Source organism: Xenopus laevis, chromosome 4S (assembly GCF_017654675.1).
Source record: "Xenopus laevis strain J_2021 chromosome 4S, Xenopus_laevis_v10.1, whole genome shotgun sequence".
NCBI lineage: Eukaryota > Metazoa > Chordata > Amphibia > Anura > Pipidae > Xenopus > Xenopus laevis.
This window is the reverse complement of record NC_054378.1, coordinates 51,997,239-52,019,520: the sequence shown is the minus strand read 5'-3', so window position 1 is coordinate 52,019,520 and position 22,282 is coordinate 51,997,239. Positions and strand designations below refer to the sequence as shown.

The following is a 22,282-nucleotide window of genomic DNA, read 5'->3' as shown; positions in this document are numbered from 1 at the left end:
AGGAACAGGCATTGTCAGTGTAGAATACCCTCTGTCGTTTGGCAGGGGAGCCCTTATTCTTAATAAAAATAACATGTTTATTTTATTTATGGACCTTTTATATCATCTGTTCTTTGAATTCCACATTGACTGGAAAACCGTGAAGTTTACCTGCTTTTTTTCTTCCCCTCCGGCACTGAGCAAACAGAGGATACCTATTTATGCTCCAGTTATAAACACACGGAACACCGTTTACTTGTCATGTGCTCATTAAATGGAGCACATCTTGAACAAAAGTCTGAACGCCACACAAAATTATAGCAAAAAAAAAACAATTTTAATGCTGCTGTAGAAAAAAAGGTTATATGAAGAATCATATAATGGTGCTTCATTGTCAACAACAAAAAAGGGACACAGAGTGCATTACAGTGTCTGTGCTGTTTACATGCCAATATTTTATACACATTTTCTTGTATGGTGTCAGCTGTCAGTTACTTCAGCAAATTAACTGCCAAAAATGGAGACGAACAGAATCACTTAGTGCGTGGTAACCACTGGTTACCTTTCATATGCCTTAAGATAAAGCTGCAGTATGGAATCTTGGGAAAATAATTAGACAGAACAAAACAGAAAACGTACAAAATGAAATAAAAAGGCATTCTACAATACAGAATAACAACACGGGGTGCTTATAAATAAGTAAAAGAGATTATATTACAGAATGCCTCTTAATGTTTAAGCAAAATTATTTTAGTACAAACATTTTGAAAGTATTAGCAAGTCTTGGCAAATACAGTACAAGTTTTTTTTTCCTCTGTCTAGTTTTAACCCTTTGAGCACTGAGCAATGGTTTGAGTATTTCTTTTTCCCTTAATAAATACCTTCTCAAAGTCATGTTGTGCAAAAACAGGTATATTCAATGCCAGGCATGTAGTGCTGTGGTTTGGCTTTATTGTTTGGGTCGGGGGGGAATGGTATGACATTGCTAATAAATATGTATAATTTAATCATGAACCTTCTAACAATATAGATGTATAGTAAAACAAGTATAGTTTTGTTTTAGAATAATAGTTTTTGAATATTTTATAAAGACTATTTGTTGCATCCTTTTTAATAATTTACAATGCTCAAGGTGTAAAAAATTAAACAAAGCAAACAAAAAAAAAAAAAAAAGACAACCTTCTCGCTGCCGGAGGATCAAGAAACACAGCGTTTCTTATGGCACAGAAGAGGTTTAAAATGAACAAATCAAAATTAAAACGATACATAGGCACAGCTTATGTAAGGAGAATACTGCATCTCATACCAAAAAACGGTAGTAAAAAATGTCAAAAGGGGGAAAATACCATTAACATCAACCACAATTTCCATAATGCAAGTCTGTACATTATTTACACCATTTTAACCCTTTTGCTGCCGGAGGCCAGGTAGTGCCTTGCTCTGCAACGCACCGCAAACCCTAGTGAAAGCAAAAAAGGATGAAATGTTAATAAAACCACTCAATCCAGTCTGCGCCGAGGCCCAAGTGCGCTACGTTTATTAATTTTTTATTTTAAAAAAAACAGAGCTTACCAAATGAACATGAGTGTCCCAAAGTACTCAGAGGGCTAAAGTTTAAAGGCAGAAAAATACCAGCACACGTAAGTGAAATGAAAAATAGTGTACCAGATTTATATGTAAATGCTTTTTAAACTGTCTGATAACACATGCAGCCTGGCACATCGGAAAATGCACAAAGCTAATCCAATTTACAAAAAGTTCCACTTATCCCCCTTGCATTTTGACCTTCATATTTCACCATTAACAACAGCTGATTACCCGCCTCTATTAAACACTGTACAGTTTTACAAAACAGTTCAGAGCCCAGAGTGATTCTCCAGAGATAAAATAGGAACATGTGCCAACTGTAGCTTTAAGGCTTTTTTTTTTTTTTGTCAGTTTTCCTTAAAGCAAGTCATTGTAACAAACAAAAAGAAAAAAACATTAAATACTACTGTTTCTCTAGCTCTTTGACATATAGAAGGTGATCCTCTGGCGATTTCCCATGAGTTTTACTTAAATGAAGTTTCACAGCATGCTTGCTCGCAAATGTCCTGTTGCAAAGTTTACACTGGTACGAAGTCCCAATATCGTCTTCAGGAGAAGATACAACCATTTTTTCAGAAGGGGATTTACTTTGTGCTATTTGATTTTTGATCTGTTCATTGGATAGTTTAGACAAGTCCCTTATTCTAAAACCTAAATGTGACTCAAGATGGCTAATATAAGTAGAAGGAGTCCTGATTTGTGAAGCACAGTCATTACAAAAGAAAACTGGATGTCCAGTGTCTAAATTTTTAAGAAACTTGGTCCCACCTGTCCTTCGTAGCTGGTATTTCACATTGGCTAGCCAATGGCTAATTGTGGTCATTGAGAGTCCTGTAAACTTTGAAATGTGCATTCTCTCTTGAGGGCTCAAGTCTGACATCACATATTTTCCTTCTGAGGTTTGACGCAAACTGGCTGCAAACTGGGCCTGAAGTATAAGCAAATGTTGAGGGTTCCAATTGGACTGACGGCCCTTCCTTTTTTGAGCTGGTGTGTTTTCCTCTGGTTCCTCAATCGTAGTACCATCAATGTCAGATTTTTCAGATATACTGGTAGGCGTAGAAGATTTTGATGTGTGGCTTTCTGTCAGGTTCTTCAGCATATCAGATATATCTAACAAGGCATTCTCTCGCAGCGGTGAGTTTGACATGAATGACACAACTGCAGATGTCTTTGCTGTTGTCACTGTAGATGAAGCTGAAGTAGATGTTGATGACAAAAGTGCTGAAGTCAAAGAACAGTTTTTGTCACTCTTCCCCTTTGTCAAGTCTATGGGTTGGTCATTGTTGACATGATAAAAATAACGGTCTAAGTGGTCTATTTTTTTGGCTTGAATAGTTGGGGTTGCTATAGCAGCCTTTTCTGCCAAATTGTTGCTCATTTTAAAAAGCATGCTCATGGGATCTAATGCAGGTAGGGATGGCTTTGCTGCTTTTCCAAGGTGAATATTCATAACTGACTGCAATGCACTTAATGGGTTAACAAATGGTTGCTCAGGTGGGTGGTCGGTAATAATAGCTGTGCCGCTACTTAAGCTGCCAAGGATTGACTTTACATGATCCTTCCCATTTTCAACAGGTTCTACAGAAGGACTTTCTTTGCAGCTGTCCTTTTGTGGAATTGGGCTGTTTTGCTGGCTTTTAAAGGTAACTTCATTAGACCCGTCACCTTTTGGTGATTCACTAATTTCACTGCCGCTGGGAGATGGCGTTGCACGTTTAATTGGAGAAAACTTTCCTTCTGGATCTTTCATTCGCTCTTCCACCTTAGCCACCTTCTCTGTAACTTTTTTAACAAGTTCTTCCATTGCATGAAAGTTCGTTTTTGGCACAGGGGAAGTCTGACTGCTTGGTGGGGACACTATAGGCTGATTTTTGGTTGGTGAGATAAGTTCACTGCTCCCATACATTGGTTTTAATGGTGTAGTTTTCCCTGAGGAACCTAATGATAACTTCATCATGTTAGGAAGCTGATAAGCAGCATGGATACTGGGGTAGCCGCCCCAGCTTGGGGTGCCATTTTGAGCTTTATTGATAGCAGATGTTACTGTGTTCTCTAAAGATTTGAGGATATCCAAGCCACCTTTGGGGCTTTCTTCTAAATCATTTTCTGTTAAGTAATGGTATTTAGAGTTAACATCAAACTTTTCTTCCTCTTCAATTGTCTTATCTTTAATTTTATCATCTGGTATACCTTTATCTTTATCAACTTCTTTTTTTATTTCAACATTAAGCTTTGGAGATATGCATGAACTATTGTTTACAGGAGGTGTAAATGTTGTAGCTGCTAGTGGCACAGACTGTACCTTTTCCTCTGTTAATGATGTTGGTGTAGCTGGTGCCTCTAGAATGGATTTCCCTTTCTTCAAAGCAGAATTTGTCACTTTTATAAAATGCCCAGTAACCATCATATGTGTTGTAAGTTCCTGCAAAGTATCGTGCGAGCTGCCACACTCCATGCACTTTAGAATCTGGGATTTCCTAGCTTCAAAATGCCAGGCATAGCTGGCACCATTCTGGTGTCCATATCTATGATTTGGTGTGATATATGGGTTTGAATTCTTTTGTAGAGCATCATTTACATCTAGATTTGTTGCTTTTGGTGTGCCCCCTGTTGAGTCAGGTGAACTTGGAAGTTCAAGCTCTAATGACAGTTTTTTCCTAGAAACTGGTACAATTTTGGCTGCTACAGGTGTAACAGGTTCTTTGAGAGGCACTTTTTGGTAGTGTTTTGTTTTAATCATGTGAACACTTAAGTCCTGAAGAGATTCAAAGGAATGACCACAGTACATGCACTTCAATACTTTCTGAGCATCTTCTTTTCCTTCCATTTCAAGTAAAGACCGTTTCCTTGGTTTGGACCACCGTTTAGGGTTATTGTTGTCAGTTTCATGGTTATCATCTCTGTAGTGACCTGTTTCATTCATGTGAACAGTTAACTGGACTAAGGTATCATAAGCAGCACTACAGTCTTTACATCGAAACTTACTCGCACCAGTAAAAATAGAGCCATACAGTTTACTATTCTGTCTGTACAGCTGGACAGTGCTGAAAAGGCTCGGCTCCGGAAGAACCCTGCTCTGAGAAACTTGCTGTAAAGTTTTAGCAATGGCTGTTTGATGCCAATCGAAGCTACCACTTCCACAGCTACTGTTACTGCTGCTGCTGCTACTACTACTGGCATTGTTCTTTTCAGAGGTTGACTGGTGAAGGTTTAGGCTGAGGTTTGACCAGTAAGAGTTGGAAAGAAAATTATTGTACACTGCTTTCATCTGTTCTAAGCTGTCTGAGACATTAGAATCCTCAAGAGGAGCCAGGGATTCCTTGCTCTCCTCTTCATTTTTGATGGAGCAACTTTCAAAATCAGCCATGCGGTCACTGGTCTCACTGACATGTGAATCACTGTCCATTTCATGGCTGGAAAATTCAGCAGCTGGAGAGAGCTGGTAATTCGGTGAGTTCCTTGTGAATTCTTTTTCAGAGCATGAATACTTTGCTGAAGGTTCCCCATCCACCAAAGTGTCTTCTGTTTCCACATCTTCATCAACAAGTGCTGCTGCTTTCAGTTCATCCGATACATACGCTGTAGAGATAAAAAGGCAGGAGTTAGTGGAGGTGACCTCAATAACAGCTGTTTGTATATTTTTCAGAAATCAGAAACAGCTGCATATTTACTCATAATATTAAATAGTTAAACTGTAGCGTTTCCTCGCTATGAAAAAAAAATACAAAAAGATTCTTCAAGCATAATTTGCCACCTTATTCTTCTCAAGGGGCAACAGCTTGAAATTAAAACTAAATTTGAAATTAATGAAGCAGATTCTGGAGGTGGCATTCATTTCTAAAGTAATAAATTACTTGTATCAACCTTAGAGACAGCAGTTCCTGTCTGTCAATTAATATGTCTTATGCTTTTTCTACCCCTAATGCATTTCTTGACAGACAGATTCACAATTTAAATTAAGCACACATTTTTTTGCTCATTACATTTCTGATGCTCAACCTTTAATAAACATAAAGTACAGAACTATCAATATAATTCCTACAATGGAAGAAATTTACATCAATTACAATAAATTAAAAAATGATTTAGGTTTTGTATGCGTCTTGTGTGTGAAAAAGAAAATGGCTTAAAAGCTTATAATCACCTTTATTTTAAGTGCTCTATGCAAAGTTCTTTTTAGCTACACTCCAGTTAATTAATCTTTTAACCAAATGTTAATATCTTTTAACCAAATGTATGCCATATATAGACCTGCTTTGAGGCACATCATTTTACCAGAAGACATATGCAACATTCATATTACATTACATTATAAGGGATAAGCAATTTTTTTTTGCCAGGCATGGATTTGCTGAAAATTTCTGCATTTTTGCCACCTGCAATTTGTTTCATAAAACTGCATCAAAAATCCGCCGCAAAAAAAGTTGCCAAGACAAAGTTGTCACAGAGACAAAAAAGCAGCCATAACAAAAAATGTCCACTGGCTTTAATGCATTTGGACAAAAAAGTTGCCAAGACAAAAAAGTGTCCACAAGAAAAATGTCAATTGACTTTAATGTATTTGGAGTGAGAGAAAAGTTGTTGCATGTAAAAAAAAAAATTTTGACGCCCATTTTTACCGGCGACGCCAAACGGGACTGATTTGTTCAGCACTATCCATGACGTATGGTGAGGAACTCTACAGATGACTGTGCGTTCTATGTAATCTTTAACATGTTTTCCACTTAAAGGAAAACTATACCCCCAAAATGAATACTTAAGCAACAGATAGTTTATATCAAATTGAATGACATATTAAAGAATCTTACCAAACTGGAATATATATTTACATAAATATTGCCCTCTTGCCTTGAACCACCATTTCGTGACTCTATCTGTGCTGCCTCAGAGATCACCTGACCAGAAATACTACAACACTAACTGTAACAGGAAGAAGTGAGGAAGCAAAAGGCTGAACTCTGTCTGTTAATTGGCTCATGTGACCTTACATGTGGTTTGTATGTGTGCACAGTGAATCGTACGATCTCAGGGGGCGGCCCTTATTTTTTAATATGGCAATTTTCTATTTATGATTACCCAATGGGACATACTACTAAAAAAGTATATTATTATGATAATGATTCATTTACATGAAGCAGGGTTTTACACATGAGCTGTTTTACTCAGTATCTTTTAATAGAGACCTACATTGTTTGGGGGGTATAGTTTTCCTTTAAAGCATGACCACACGTAGGGCATTATTTATACAAGTTCGAAAATTTCTAATAATTTTCAGTAAAAATTCAATCCATTTTTCCGAAAATTTCCTGTGCAGGGAAAAACTCTTTAAAATATTGAAAAAATTTGAATCTTACAAATTTTTTGGATTTTTGCCTGAAAACCACGAAATCTTCAGATTATTGCACGAAACCCAGGGCAGGTCAGGATGTCTTTGGAACTTCTCCCATTGACTTCTATATGAACCCGGCAGGTCTGAGTTTAATTCAGACATTTAACATCCTTAGGGTTTAATAAATTCTGAAAGATCCGAGTTTTTTTTTTTGCACTAAAAATTCCAATTTTATAGTAAACAATTTGTCATTCGGACTCCAATAAATAGCCCCCATAATGTTGTCAATCATGTTCCTTCAGTAAGTCAAATATAAAAACCCTATTCTTGTGTTTATTTTACAGGAATACGAGTACATTCTCCCAAGATGCCTCCAATTCACTTAACTTATTATTATTATTATTACAATTATCCTTGTAAGATCTATTAAGTTAATATTATGTAATAGTTAACTTTTAGTTAACTAATTGAATACTGGCTACATTATTGTACTGTATATGAAAGGAAAACCATCATGCTGTGTTTTACAGACATTTCCAGTAGGTGGTTATATAGGCAGTAGTTAAGAGCTTCCTCCTATTGAACATTTTCAGTTTTATGTTTACACATTTTACACCTGCATACACATTCATGTGTCAATGTAATAAACATGGCAAAGATAATGTCAAACATACAGCTCTTCTTTATATTTACTATGCAGAGTGAACATTTTCAGCAATGGGAATACTAAATTCTACTGTCTTTGCTAATATAATTCTGCATCAGAAAAAAAGGATTAACCATTTCAATGTACCTTTCAGTGCATCAAACCACTTCTCTCTTTAGCTGCAAACAAGTTAAGGTCACAATATCAAATAACGCAGCGTCCTTACCAAGAGAATATACAGAGATATATCAGCCATTTATAATAGCATTGCAGGGACAGCATGTGAAATGGTAAAAAGGCACTTTATGGGTGATTTTCCTTTGTGATTAAAAAAATGAAGCTTGGCATTCTTTGGTGTCTCATAACAGCTTCACTATGGCCTATTACTTGGGCTCACTTTATAAAAGGATACTGTGGTTTCAGATCGTATCACATTTCCAGTTCTTATTTTTTTCCTATTTCCTTTTATTTGTAGAAGCTGTGGGATTTATACATAAACACAACAAAAAATCATGTGATGCTACAGGGCATGATTAAAGATGCAAGCCTGATTTTTTAAGTCCTCCTGAATCCTGGTCATGTGATAACTGTAACACAAGGTGCAAGTATTGGCGTGACAAGGGGTGCAAAACTGTGCCCCACAAGATACCATTAACTCAGCACTAATGCAAAGTGGAGTGAAACTGTGATCTGCAGTACATTTGTAATGCACTGAGCATGAAAGTCCTGTAGTCAATGTCACCTGACATTGGAAAAAACCTGGTGGGCCGTTGACCTAGCTTACTCCCCACCCAGAACATAGCGTCTCCCCAGCCAGACCAATAGTGAGAAATTGAGTAGGAGGTTGCAGGTGGGGGGGGGTTTAGGTTGGACGCCAGGTACCAGGAAAAGGGCCCTTCAGTCGCAGTCTAGGTGGGCCCAGTCCAACCCCATGTGTACTTTAAGCCTGTCAGGAGCAGGTGGTACATACAACCCTTAATACAACTTGCACCAACACATGTGGATGTCCATGGACCACTCACTGCATGACGGGCTTGTGTTTTGCCCAACAAATTTACATCACTAATTTCTACATTTTTACATCACTAATTTTTACAATCCAACTTTTTAGGCAGTGGACACAATGCTGGTGTCACTATTATAAAATACACAAATACTTAGGGGGTTATTTACTAAACTCCGAATGCAAAAATCACGAAAGATTTGTGATTTTTTTTTTTTTATAATATCAGACTTTTAAAAAATCACAAATTTTTCGGAATTCATTAAACCCTGAGGATGGAAAAGTCTGAATCTGAAAATCCGGCATTTCAGACCTGTCGAGGTTGCATATAAGTCAATGGGAGAAGTCCCATGATTTTATGATGTGCGCTGGGTTTTGTGCAATACCCCGGATCGGATGAAAATCAGAAAAAAATTTTGAAAATCTGATTCTTTCCCGCAAATCACGTTTTCAGGAAAATGTAATAATAAATAAGCGTAAAAAACCCGAGTGGATTTGATCGGAGTTTGTAGCAGAAAATATTGAAGTAAATTCAGACTTTGATAAATAACCCCCTTAAAGTCCAGTATATTGTTTAAAAAAAAAAAAAACAGACACGCGAAAGTTATTAGAATAATCTAAAGTCTTGTTTTTAATGACATAATAGGTAAATAATATTTAAAGGATACAATTAAGCTTTGTTTAACACTCCTTAGGCAAAAAAGCAATCTATGCTGCTTGGTCTGTTTAATGCTAATAGCGTAATAAATACTTGCTAATATAGCTTTCATTGGCTCAATGTGAGCTAAGAACAACCATACATTTGTACTTTACTGTATGGGTCTCCTGAGGCTCAAACATTAAATATCAGCGTCACAGAAGAAAAGACAGTTGTCACAAGCTTTTCCCTTAGAAGAACTCTCATCATGACCTGTGTTAATGAAGTTAATTGAATTTAAGATCAATAATGGTTAATTATTGCAATTTGACATTCCAAGATAAATGGTTCTAAGACAGAGAAATGTGCTTGTATGTGGATTCTTGAACACATTACAGTCTAAGAGGGATCACAGAGCCTTCCATTGATCCTAGCACAATCTGATCGACCTAATCCGCTGATGAATGTGGGCTTTTCAAAGCTACAAGTAAATGTTCTACAAGACTAGTGTAACCCTTGTCACTGACCAAATCTATATGAGCTGTACCCTAGAAATCTATTGAGATAGATTAGAATACTGATGTAGAAACAAGAGAGGCTTCAATAAAGGTGAAGTTTTATTATACAGAGTATTAATGTCACATGTGGTAATGAGAATTTATGAATCAGTGAGGTTAAGGTGAGCAATGTACTGCAAAATTTTAAAGAATCCTATATAATTTGGTTTTAGACCTAAAATTATCCATAAGCAAACTTGTACCAGACAAAGCCCATGAATCGTATTAAAAAAAAGTATTAATATGAACCTTGCTGAAAGCAGAGTGTATTTTACACATTCTCTAATTGTTTGTTTTTGTCTTTTCATTTATTGCATTCTAAATAATGTAGAGCAAGATTTGACGGCAAAAAAAAAAATGTAAAGAAGCAGCTTTGTTCATATAAATCACACCAACAATGATAGATACATTTACAGTCATTCCATGTAGGTTAATGTATTTTGGTAGTCATCTTTTGACAAACTTTAGGCATCTAGACAAAACTTCAGATCTGTATAACATTAATTTTGAAGAGCAGAATATCCTGGGAAGCACGTAAGGCACACACAATGTATATCATAACCAACTCAAAGTACTGTTTTAAAAAGTGGATTTAGTAGTGTGGCCCATTACTCATAGCAAAGAACTGGATATTATGTAGGCAAACAACAGGCCCAGAGCCTGAAAGTCTGTGAATCGATCCATTGGAATGAAACAAGATTTTGAGGGTAAAAGGGTGGTAATAAAACCATTGTTTTTTAAAAAGTCCCATAGCCTTGCACATACTCAGTAAATTATTTATAATCAATTAGATTAAAAAAACAGCAAAATATTTACATTAAAAAAATAATGCTGCAAAATGAATATGAATATATATATATATATATATATATATATATATATATATATATATATATATATATATATATATATATTTATTTTTTTAATGATTATATGCTGAAAAAATTCTCCTCTGTTGATGGCTCTTGTAATGTGACTGACATCAGAACAGTCAATGTTGCTATGGAAGTAAGCAACTCTTACGTTGAGATTTGCATCCTCCCACAACAATCCAACTAAAAGACCTACTTACTGCTGCAGCCAAACCAAGGAAGGGCTGTTTCTACCAACATCATGATTACCTTGCTGGACAGAAATTATTTTGTTTTGGGGCCAAAAAATTTGAATTTTCAATTTAATTCATCCCCATTTAAACGTATACAGCCATTTTCTACACTGCGTAAATGCAATTTCTCTTTTCTGAAAAGCAAAGAGATTTAAGTCATACCAATTTTTTATCTTGCAAGTGAAAGGTTTACTGCAAATAAAGAAAAACATATCAAATGTTCCATTAAAATAAGACGTTTTCCTATAATCTCTTTCAACTGTGCTGTACATAACAAACACTTTAAATGACCACTTAGGAGATTTATAATGACAAAGTAAATGTTGTCAAAGAGAAAAAAAAACTATTGCAGAGAACTGACAATAAAAAAGCAGACAAGACTTCTGTCAAGATTGTAAGATTATGCAAAAACACTATTGAAAACGCTGCTAATCATCTGCTCTTGTCAATTACTTGAAGGCTATGTGACAGTATATTTACATTAAACACATTTCAGAAGCAAAAACCTTTAATGCTAAATTGAAATACTTTTCAGAACAAATATATATTCTTGAAATAAGCCCTTTCATTTGTGGAAAAGGTAACTGCACTTTATCCCAATTCTTTTTTTTTTTTTAAAGAAACTGACATAAAATCATTTATTTGTTCTCAAAGTCATATACAGTATTTAAAGTGGTACCAAATTCCATGGCTCTGTATAGCGAGAGCAGTGTGTAAGAATATATATATATATATATATTTAGCAACTTTATGGATCAGGAATATGAACATTTCAACATATTATTTTAGAATTTTGTATTTATGGCAAATATTCTTTTGTAAAGAAACCTTTTGAAGTAAGGGTCTATCAGCTTTATACTGAATATTTTATATTATACTGACTATTTTATAACCATATTTGCATCACATCAGACAAAAAAAATTCTGGGTTCAGAATGAGATTTGATTGAGCCCCCTTAGCTCAAAACAAAGTCACACATATATGAAAACATGGTTATAAAAGGTACACTTCTTCCATGGATGATCAAAACCTTAAAATATAGAAATGTATCCTCAAATTACACTCTGATTTGCTTTATGGTTGCCACTGCACTAATGCATTCAACATTAACAAGTGCAGACAGTCTCAAACAACTCAACTCTTTCCACTTTTTTTCTGGTTGCACCTGTGATGCTACTCACAAATTCCAGGAAGAGAAAGGTGCAAAGTTCAAAGAAACATGACACTTTGTTCTAAAAAAAAAAAAAAAAGCCAAAAAAGCTCATTTCAATATGCATCTATTATAGAATATTCATGAAAAGCAGACTTCCAGTTCTGCCCTTTCTTGTATTCTGTAGCATAAAGACACGTCCAGGGGAAGTCACTACACCAAGGGTTATTGGACTTGGCACATGGATCATAAAGATAAATTACTTTTTATCTTAGCATGAATTTTCCTTCTTTATAGCATTATTCAAACAGCCGGCTTGTCCCTACCTGTGTCAAACATTCATTAAATCTGCCAAAAACACTAGGACAACTGAGCTCTAAAAATGTCAAGAAACAATTTGGAAATTAACTCTTGAATTCAGCATATTTAGGTATAGCAGGTCTAGCAGCCACATATGCATCATTAGCATACTTTCAGTTAATGGTAACAGATATTTAGTTAATTATATGAAAAAAAAAAAAAATCTTAAAAACATGCATGTCTTTAATAATATGCTTTTCACAGGGCATTGCAAATAATAATAGTCTCCGCTGGTAGCCAGTTCTATTTGGCGAGTATCCAAAGTATTGGTGCAGTCCTATATATTTTTGTCCACAAGTAAGTCCACTGCATTGGGCAATAAAATCTCTGGCAGCTGTTGGGAATCTTAGCAAACAGACAAGTTATTCACAATATGGTTTTTGTCATTTGATGTTTCTTCTTTAAAAAAATCTATTGATAAAGCAAAACTAATTAAAACTTACTTTTCTATTTATAAGTTTTCCACCACTAAACCCATGACAAGGTCAATAACTGCAATTAAAACCCCATTCTCATTATATAAATAACTTTAACTGATTTCTAATATCAAAATAAGTAGATTAAAATGGAATCTATGGGAGTTCCCATAATTCAGAACAACATGTTTTCGGGTAACGGCTCCCATACCTGTGCTTTAATTCCAGATGCAGTTCATACAAAACCATACACATTTTCTAAGGGTCGAATATCGAGGGTTAATTAACCCTCGATATTTGGCTATCGAAGTAAAATCCTTCGACTTCGAATATCGAAGTCGAAGGATTTACCGCAAATTCTTTGATCGAACGATTAAATCCTTCGAACCGAACGTTTCGAAAGATTTTAATCCATCGATCGAAGGATTTTCCTTCGATCAAAAAAAGCTTAGAACGCTTATGGGGAAGGTTCCCATAGGATAACATTGTAGCTCGGTAGGTTTAAAGTGCCAAAGTAGAAAGTCAAAGTTTTTTTTTAAAGAGACAGTACTTCGACTATCGAATGGTCGAATAGTCGAACGATTTTTAGTTCGATTCGAAGTAGTAGTCGAAGGTCGAAGAAGCCTATTCGGTGATCTAAGTACCCAAAAAAAAACTTTGAAATTCAAAGTTTTTTTTCTTTGGATACTTCACTCGAACTTAGTAAATGTGCCCCTTAGGTGTGTGCAATACTTTCCTTAAGCATCACTTGCAAAAAGGTACTTTATTGCCTTAATTTGTTGAAATTACCAGGGGTACATCTCCCTAGGGTTATGTCTAAGACTGTTGTGAAGTTAGTTATTACTCTGTATGAATCTTATGATTTAACAATTCAAAAGGCATAAATTATGTTGTTCCTAAATTATACATTAATCGCATGTACATAAATCCTTAATGGTTTTTGGATGCAAATGTGTTTTTGTTTTCGAATGATTTACGTTCATTCTCCATGTAGTGTTTTAGAATAAGTATTATTTATCCCTCCAATCATTGTATCTCTCTAATCTATAAGTCTAGGAACAACTTTCCTTCTACATGTGGTTCATCAAAAATGTTTTGTAATGAATGTGTTTATTCTAATACCAGAAAACATATATGTTTAAAATCACGACTTATAATCAACAATTATGTTAATTTGCCCCTGACATATCTCTGTGCAGATGCCATTCTGCACTATATTTTAGATCATTATATGGAAATGCTTGTAAAACTTTCTGACCTTTCATTATATCTTAGTTTTATATATTATTTCCATCCATGCAATAGCATAGTATAATTCTGTGCAGGGATGCAAAGTCATGACAAATGCCCTAAAGGCTAAGAATATTAAGTGTGCATGGGTTTGTTAGTGATCGGGTTTGAACTCCTGTTACTGTCCCTTTCTTGACCTCTACACTGAGACGGCTGTTGTGTCTTAATATAGGTTAATTTAATATCAGATTTAGGAGTTTTAACCAAAATCTTTGTAATGCATTGTTCATTTGTCATAGCTAATCCAAAAAAATGTAGCCATGTAGTTTACAGCATATGCTGACATCAAATTGCAGTTAAAGGAGACCCGTTACTCTAAAAAATAATTCCAAACCCTATTTTATGATGTTAGTCAAGTAAAATAAGCTTCACTTTCACTACTTCAATTATTTGAATCTTGTTTATTTTAGTCTTGGAATTCACAATCACAGCAAGAAGGCAGGTGCCATTTTGTGAACACTTATCAAGACAACAATTGCATCATGCCAAAATATTGTTTATGTTTCAGAAGGCTGCACCTGATGCTCATGCTCTGGCTGCACAATTAGATGGTGAGGAGGGAGGGGGAATGGGAGAAGTGCGCTGACATATAGAAAGTGCAGACTGGAAAGTGAAAATAATTAGCTGCCCCGCCTCTATGCTTAAAGGCCTCCATACAGACCAAGTTGCCGACAGACCAAGTTGGCAGCTTATTGGCCAGTGTGTGTGGGGCCATCCGACGGGCTTTCCCGATCGATATCTTGATTGGGCGGGTTTATATATATACACATTTGCATATATATATATATTTAACATTTTATCATTTTACTGTACAACTACATCAAGGGCTGGAATAGGGGTAGGCAGAGTAGGCACATGCCTTGGGCGCAAAGCTGGGGGCACCTTCTCTGCCTCCTACACCCTTAGTCCGGTCCCCTCTCTCCACACTCATGCCAAACATTATCCAGCTGAGAAGGACTAGCATGCATCTATTTGCATGTGTGAGAGGTGGCGCGACCGGCCAGGTTGCATAGAGCACCAGGCCGGCCTTGTCCGGGGCTGCCTACATCCCTCATATAGGAGGTGATATAGTATTTGGGCTGCACCATGATGCAGTGCTTCTGATATACTGTATGTGCCAACATTCTTTCACATACTGCATGTGATTAGTGGATATAAGTGAAAAGCTTGTGTTGTTCAGCCATAAATTAAAGATACAAATTGCCTTATGTTAACGAGGCCTTTACGTAAAACTTTCCCAACTTCCATTATTTATATAGTCAGATTTTGAAAAGTGTGAAGTAAAGCCATGGTGGTTCTCTAACTGAATGGTGCTAAATGGCAGCATTCCAGCTTCGGTTGGCGAGGCATTCAAATATCAATGGTGGTTTATTTTTACAAATGAAAATGTATATTTTTCTTAAAAATGTAAAATAAACTTGAAGGCAAAAAGTTTGCAAAAAAAATATACACACTTAGCATATTCTATATCCCATGTTGCTGCAGATTTCATCATAAAGTACTTGTGTGTACATAAGTCTGTAGATGAGGGAGTAACTCTGCTACTTCAACATTTCTCTTGGGGATGTTTGAACTATGCAATTTGAATAACACAATTTGTACAACGGGAACTTGCTTTGAAATGGTGACTCGTTGATGCTAGTATTTAACAGGACTCTTTAAACATTAAAGTGGACCCGTCACCGAAAAAAATTATTCAAAATCTTATTTTATCACATTAGTCAAGCAAAATGAACTTTAATTACACTATATAAATTATTTGAATCTTGTTTCCATCAGTCTGGGAAGTCATAATTATAACAAGCAGGCAGGAGCCATTTTGTGGGCACTGTTATTGAGACAAGCCTTGTATCATCTCAGAATCTTGTTTGTGCACCAGAATGGGGGACCCAATGTCCATCCCCATGTCTTGGCTACACAATTAAATGGTGAAGAGAACGAGGGAATGTGGGGAGAGAAGTGGCATGTAGGAAGTGCTGAATGGAAAGTGAAAGTAATTGTCTGCCCCGCCTCTATGCCTAGGCATAGAGGCGGTGCAGACAATATTTGATTGACAGCTGATATTTTTAAATGAGTTTACAACAGCTATGAATGCTTTCATAAAAAATAGAAATTGGATTTCATGTTTAATTTTTAAAGGACTTTTATTATACAGATTTTTGTGTCTGGGTGACAGGTCCACTTTAATGTAATTAAAACAATTGTAAGGAAACCTTAACTAGTCAGGCTTTGCAGGTAAAATGTACGTTTTAGGGTACAAAAAATAGAATAACAGCATATTTACACACCTTGCGAAAGAGTAGAATAGAATGAACAAGTAATTATTATTGATGGCCGAATCTGGCCTGTTTCGAGGAAAAATTAGCTGAACGGCAAAAAAATTTGCGAGACAAATTGCAGAAACACATTGAAGTCAATGGGCGTCAATCTCCAACCTTTTGAACTTGTGAGCAACATTCAGAAGTAAAAGGAGTTGGGGAGCAACACATGCATGAAAAAAGTTCCAGGGATGCCAAATAAGTGCTGTGATTGGCCATTTGGTAACCCCTATGAGGATTGTCAACCTACATTGAGGCTCTGTTTGGCAGTGCACCTGAGTTTTATACAACCAAAACTTGCCTCCAAACCTGGAATTCAAAAATGAGCTCCTGCTTTGAGGCCACTGGGAGCAACATCCAAGGGGTTGGAGAGCAACATGTAGCTCACGAGCAGGGGCGATCCTGGCCCCTCCGCCGCCTGAGGCAGCAGCAGTTGCTGCTTCCCCCCCTCCCCCGGAAATTCGCTCTTAAAGTACCAGGAGCAGCATTTTTGCTGCCCCTGGTACCTAGTGGGGCTTTGCCACCTGAGGCGACAGCCTCAACTTGCCTGATTGGCGAAGCACCCCTGCTCACGAGCTACTGGTTGGGGATCACTGTCATATTTTAAGAGAATTTGCAATTGGCCTTTATTTCTATTTTTATGTTTATTTTGTGGTTTTTTTTAAGCAGCTCTCAGTCCGTCTTCTACTTTCTTCGCGTAGCTGCGCATTCATAGTAGAACTAAAAGCCAAACTTTAACAAAATTTGGCTATTTGTTCAACTGCGCATGTGTTTGCCCCAGGAAATTTGAAGCAAGAAGAAGTTGGAAGAGGTTTGCCCCGGGCCGGTGCAGTTTTCTGCTTATAGGAGCACCAGCCCGGGGTTTCAGGTAAGTCAATACAATATATTAAGTTATTTCTTAATATATTATCATGAGTTCAGTATGATTTGTCCTTCAACCATAATCACCACAATACTTACGATGTCTAAAGAGGTGAATGAAAGGAGAAAAGAAGTGGCCATACAGTTAGAGAACAATGGTATCACATGCAAGCTTGAAACTTATAAAGCTAAAGTAAAAATCAGGAAGACAACAATTATTCATTTACCTCTTAATATTTCTATTAAGCAAATATAACAAAAGCAATTAAAGGAAAAATAGAAAGATGGCTGTCAATTAAAAAAGAAGACACTCTACACCCTACACTTCTGATCTGTATAAATAATGTATGGATTGAAATCACAATGACAAAAAAAAACCCACATTTAAATTCATCATTATAAATCAGATTTTACCGCAGCAATCTATATTTGTAATAAAATTTCCCAATCTCCATGTGGGGTTTAAATATTTTATTGCATGTGAAAGTCAAAACTAAATTTGTATAAAGGTTTAAATATCCCTTTGCTGCGTTACGACTGCTACAGTGAGAAAAGAATAGAGTTGCAGCGCTGTTACCACGGTAGTTTTTAAAAATTATTTATTTTTATACTAGTTAATTACGATGGGAGTCTTTGCTGAATGCACAAGCATAAAAAAGTGCTGATATTTTATGCATCCTTAACTGTAACGCGCTTCCCTGCAGTGCATTGGTAGCTCCTTGACATTTAACATTCACACACAGCAACTATAATAAGGGGTTTGATTGCTTCTTTTGCAGATGCAGTAATTTAATAACTGTGATCGGTTGCATAAATTTACTATACAACATCTTAAGTTAGCCACATTAAAATTAAGCAAAATTGCAATCTGTTGATAGATTGGAACTACCGAAAAATTCAAAGTGATCGCAGTTCATTGGTTTACGTATAAAGAATTGAAACGACAGGGCGCGATTGTGTTGCTCTTCGAATTCTAACAGACATGCCGGCTGAAAGAGAAACTGAAAGGAAACGCAGCCCTCTCAGTACCCATGGAGTTAAATGCCGATTAAAACTAGGACTATGGAAACAGAAGATAAAATGTGTGATGATCTGAGATGAGAAAATGTGCAGTTTCTCTTTGCCTATAGTGAATATTCTAAAATTCAAAAATGGGGTAAAATGTCTTCTAAACTTCTAGACAGTGATTCAGCAAACCCCATTTAAATCAAAGTCATTCTTCCGATTGCTTCCTTTAATTTTCAAGTATACATTTCACTGTTTTTGTGTTTTTGAGAGTGATGTACTGATGGAAAGAACTAGGTTTCATCATGAAAAAGATTATACCTGCACCTATAGTATTCTTGAGCAGGTGGTATTTTTAGATTATACCGAAAGCAAATAATTAAAAACAGCATACAATGCTCAGGGACAGGTATAAACTTTCAGAATACCAAAATACTATTGACTTTCTTTTTTACCTAACACTTCCTAAAAATACAGCTCAATGAACCCCAGCCACTAAAGACCAGCTAATGTTACAAATGCATAGAGCTGAATTGTCCGTAAGATAACTCCCACATTACGTGTACTAATCATTTTTGCTATTAATAATGCTAATTGTGGTAATAATGCTAGGATTTAAGAGTACATTAACTTTTTTCTTATTTTTAGGTGGAATGATTAACTTAATCACTTAGACTCACTTGTATTTCCTGGGGTCCATGCCAGATGTCTATTCCAGCAGTTATAACATCGCTAATATTGAAATGGAAAAAAATACTGCTTACAATTTATTGTGGTTACCTAAGCCGCAAGGGGTGTATTAATTATTATTTTACATTATACACATACATTTATAAGTAAGAGTGTGTGAGCATGTACAAGGACAACTTTATCTGTTGTTTGTTTTTGGTAACACACAACACATATTTTAGTATAGTATTAATATCACAATGATGTTAATAACAACATTGTACAACATATAAACACCATAAAGTCTCATTATTGAACTTATACTTAAAAACCATATAGTAAAAACGTTAGTGCCTTATTTAGTAGAAGATCTCTGCACAAGGTATTCCTTGAGAATAGAAGAAAGGAAGTCAATATTAAAGGAGAAGGAAAGCTACCAAGGCAGTTTATTGCCAATAGATTAGCCACAATAGTGCAAGCTGGAACGCTATATTTATTCTGTACATTGCTTTACCAAATAGTTCAAGAAGCTCTCTCTGTTTGTTTAGGCAGCTGCCATATTAGCTTGGAGTGTCAACTTCCTGCCTGAGTCTCTACCTGCTTGCCCATAACTATGGGATCCGTGACAGTAGGGAGGGGAGGCAGGAGGAGGGAGGGGCAAAGAGGAGCAAACTGAGCATGCTCAAGCTTTTGCCCTGGAGGTTTAAGCTGAAGATTCAGAAGCCCATGTGTACAAAATACAAGGAAAGAAATAAGGTGTTTCTTTTGACAGATGGCTCAGAGCAGCATTACTTTGAGGGTTTACTAGCGTACTTAGGGGCAGATTTACTAAGGGTCGAATTTCGAAGTACAAAGAACTTCTAAATTGGACCATAGAATTAAAAAACTTCGAATTCGAATATCAAATTCCTGTTTTTTTTAACAAATTTGTCAATCCTGCAGTCAAATAAAAATCGAATGATCTTTTGAATCTTATGATTTTTAGCGATCGATCGAAGGATTTCTATTCGACCAAAAAAATAAGTGCTCTGGAAGGTCCCCATTGCACTTTGGTAGCCTTAATTTGGCAAAGTATGAAGTCGAAGTTTTTTATACAGAGACAGTATTTCGATTATTAATGGTTGAATAGTCTAAAGATTTTTACTTCAAATCGTTCGAATCAAAGTCGAATATAGCCTATTCGATGGTGGAAGTACCCAAAAATTTACTTCGAAATTCGAACTTTTTGAAATTCTAACCATTCACTTGAGCTTAGTAAATCTGCCCCTAAATATGCATAGACCTTTCTGATAAAGCTTAGTTTTAACTTTTCCATCTCCTTAAAGACAAAAATTTTTTTTTGCATTAACAGCAAGAACTGTAAAGCTCTAGAATTCTCACCCTGAAGTAGGCGTATAGTCAAATTTAAACAAAGATTTGGATGACATTTGTGCAACTCTTAGTGCAAAGTTGATAAGAGACTGATTGCCCTTTAGAGTCAAATAATAAAGTGTTTCCCCTGTGAAGCAAACTGGCGAGTTTTACACTCTGATCTCTAGTTGGTTGGACAGGATATTATTGAATAAAAGTTGACCTTGACAAATATGTGCCATTTTTTTCAACCTCATCTGTTACGTAACTAGAACTATAAAATGTGCTTTCCTAATAACATGAGCATTAAATGATAATACCAAGTCAGAGCAGGCATTATGGAAAATGCATCATACTATTTATAGAGTATAACGGGTCCATTGTATGAGTTTTTTGTTACATCTTTGGTACCAGAAATGCACTGTTAACTGACAATTTCAATTCCTTTGGTAGTAAAACTAAAATGAATAAGTAAAACCAGTGGAAATGACTACTGGTATCGTCTCTTATAGTACTTTTAGGGAATTGAGCTTCATTTATTCTTCATTTTTAACATTATCACTTAAAAATGTGGAACATACCACTGAATTAGAGAATTGTTTCTTACATGCTTTATGGTAGGGTGGATGAGGAAGTGTTTGTGGAACACTTATGGGCTGATTTATCAGAAAATTTAATTTGCATTTTCAATTTTGCAATCACAACAATGTTCTCAAAGTTTATTTAGTGATTTAAACTAGCGCTAAAAAGGTACTTTAACTTTACTTTGTTTTAAAATTTACTTTACAATGCAACAGCACACAAAAGTCAAATATATGTAATATCGCAGATACAGTAGTTTTGAGTCCCATAGGAAATGTGTATTCACTATAACCAACAGTGATTGGGTGAATTTAGTGCGACTCCCACAATGAATCTGTTACATACTTTAATGCCGAGACAACTGCATACTTAATCACTGGTTACAAAGTAACATTTAATATTCACATACTGCATCTTTGTATTTATGAAATGAGCATTCATCCTCCATATGTTTTAGTAAACAAGAGCAGGTGAATTATTTTATTGCATATGATGTATATGCTAAAGTTGCAATAGTTCCTTTAATTCAAAAACGGCCAGGAAAATGCAACATTGTTTTAACTGGGATTACTCATTACGAGAATTACAGGGTCTTAAAGGAACAGTAACACCAAAAAATGAAAGTATTTGAAGCTAATGACAATATAATGAACTGTTGCCCTGCACTGCTAAAACTGGAGTGGTTGCAACAGTACATTATATTTTCATTGCTTTAAAACACTTGAAATTACTGTTCCCTTAAACATGATCTAATAGGATTCCTGTGTAAAACTGCTGGTAACGACAGATTTTTGACTGTTAATGTTTAAGTTAAGGTTACCAGATCATCCTAGCCATCCCAAAACACGCATTATTACTGTCAGAGGTGCAAGTCTTCTGATCAATGTTTAGGTATGCCTAACTGCCAGCAACCATGGCGCTTGCACTGCTTTCTCATAAATGGTTAAACCTAAGGGGTATGTGAGATTTGAGAAACTGTAAAGATTGTTTGGTGAAGAAAAGTGCAAATATAGTTGTAATAAATGGATATGGGGTAAGAAAATACAAGTATGAGACAAGGATAAAGAAAAAATATACATGTAAATGGTGAGCAAAAATGGAGCAAATGCATTTTGTAGTTTGTGCAGATGGGACAAGAAAGTTACTGGGTTCTGGGTGGGGGGCAAACAAAAATATTGTATTTATCAAAACTGTTTGGTTTGCAAAGGTTGGGGTGAAGAGGTGAAATGATGAAAACTTAAGGTAGGTGTAGTGATAGAGAATATGGTAGAGAGATACAAGCATAAAAGAAGCACATTACTAGTAATGGTCAGGGTACACAGGCAGATTCAGGGAGATTAGTCACCTGGGGACAAATCTCCTCTTCTTCGGGCGACTAATCTCCTAGAACTGCCTCCCGCCGGCTGAAATGAAAATGGCCGGAGGACGGAACTA

The 22,282-nt window shown here is 35.9% G+C and overlaps 1 protein-coding gene across 2 annotated transcripts in view; it reads right to left on the bottom strand.

The window, feature by feature from the left end:
• Positions 1-294: 294 nt before the first annotated feature.
• Positions 295-22,282, bottom strand: part of tshz3.S (teashirt zinc finger homeobox 3 S homeolog) — a 69,720-nt gene continuing 47,732 nt past the window's right edge. For both annotated transcript variants that reach the window (XM_018260601.2, XM_018260600.2), the window contains one exon: positions 295-5,148. In XM_018260601.2, coding sequence (XP_018116090.1) covers positions 1,970-5,148 — 3,179 coding nt within the window. In that variant the 3' untranslated portion in view covers positions 295-1,969. The remainder of the gene's footprint in view (positions 5,149-22,282) is intronic.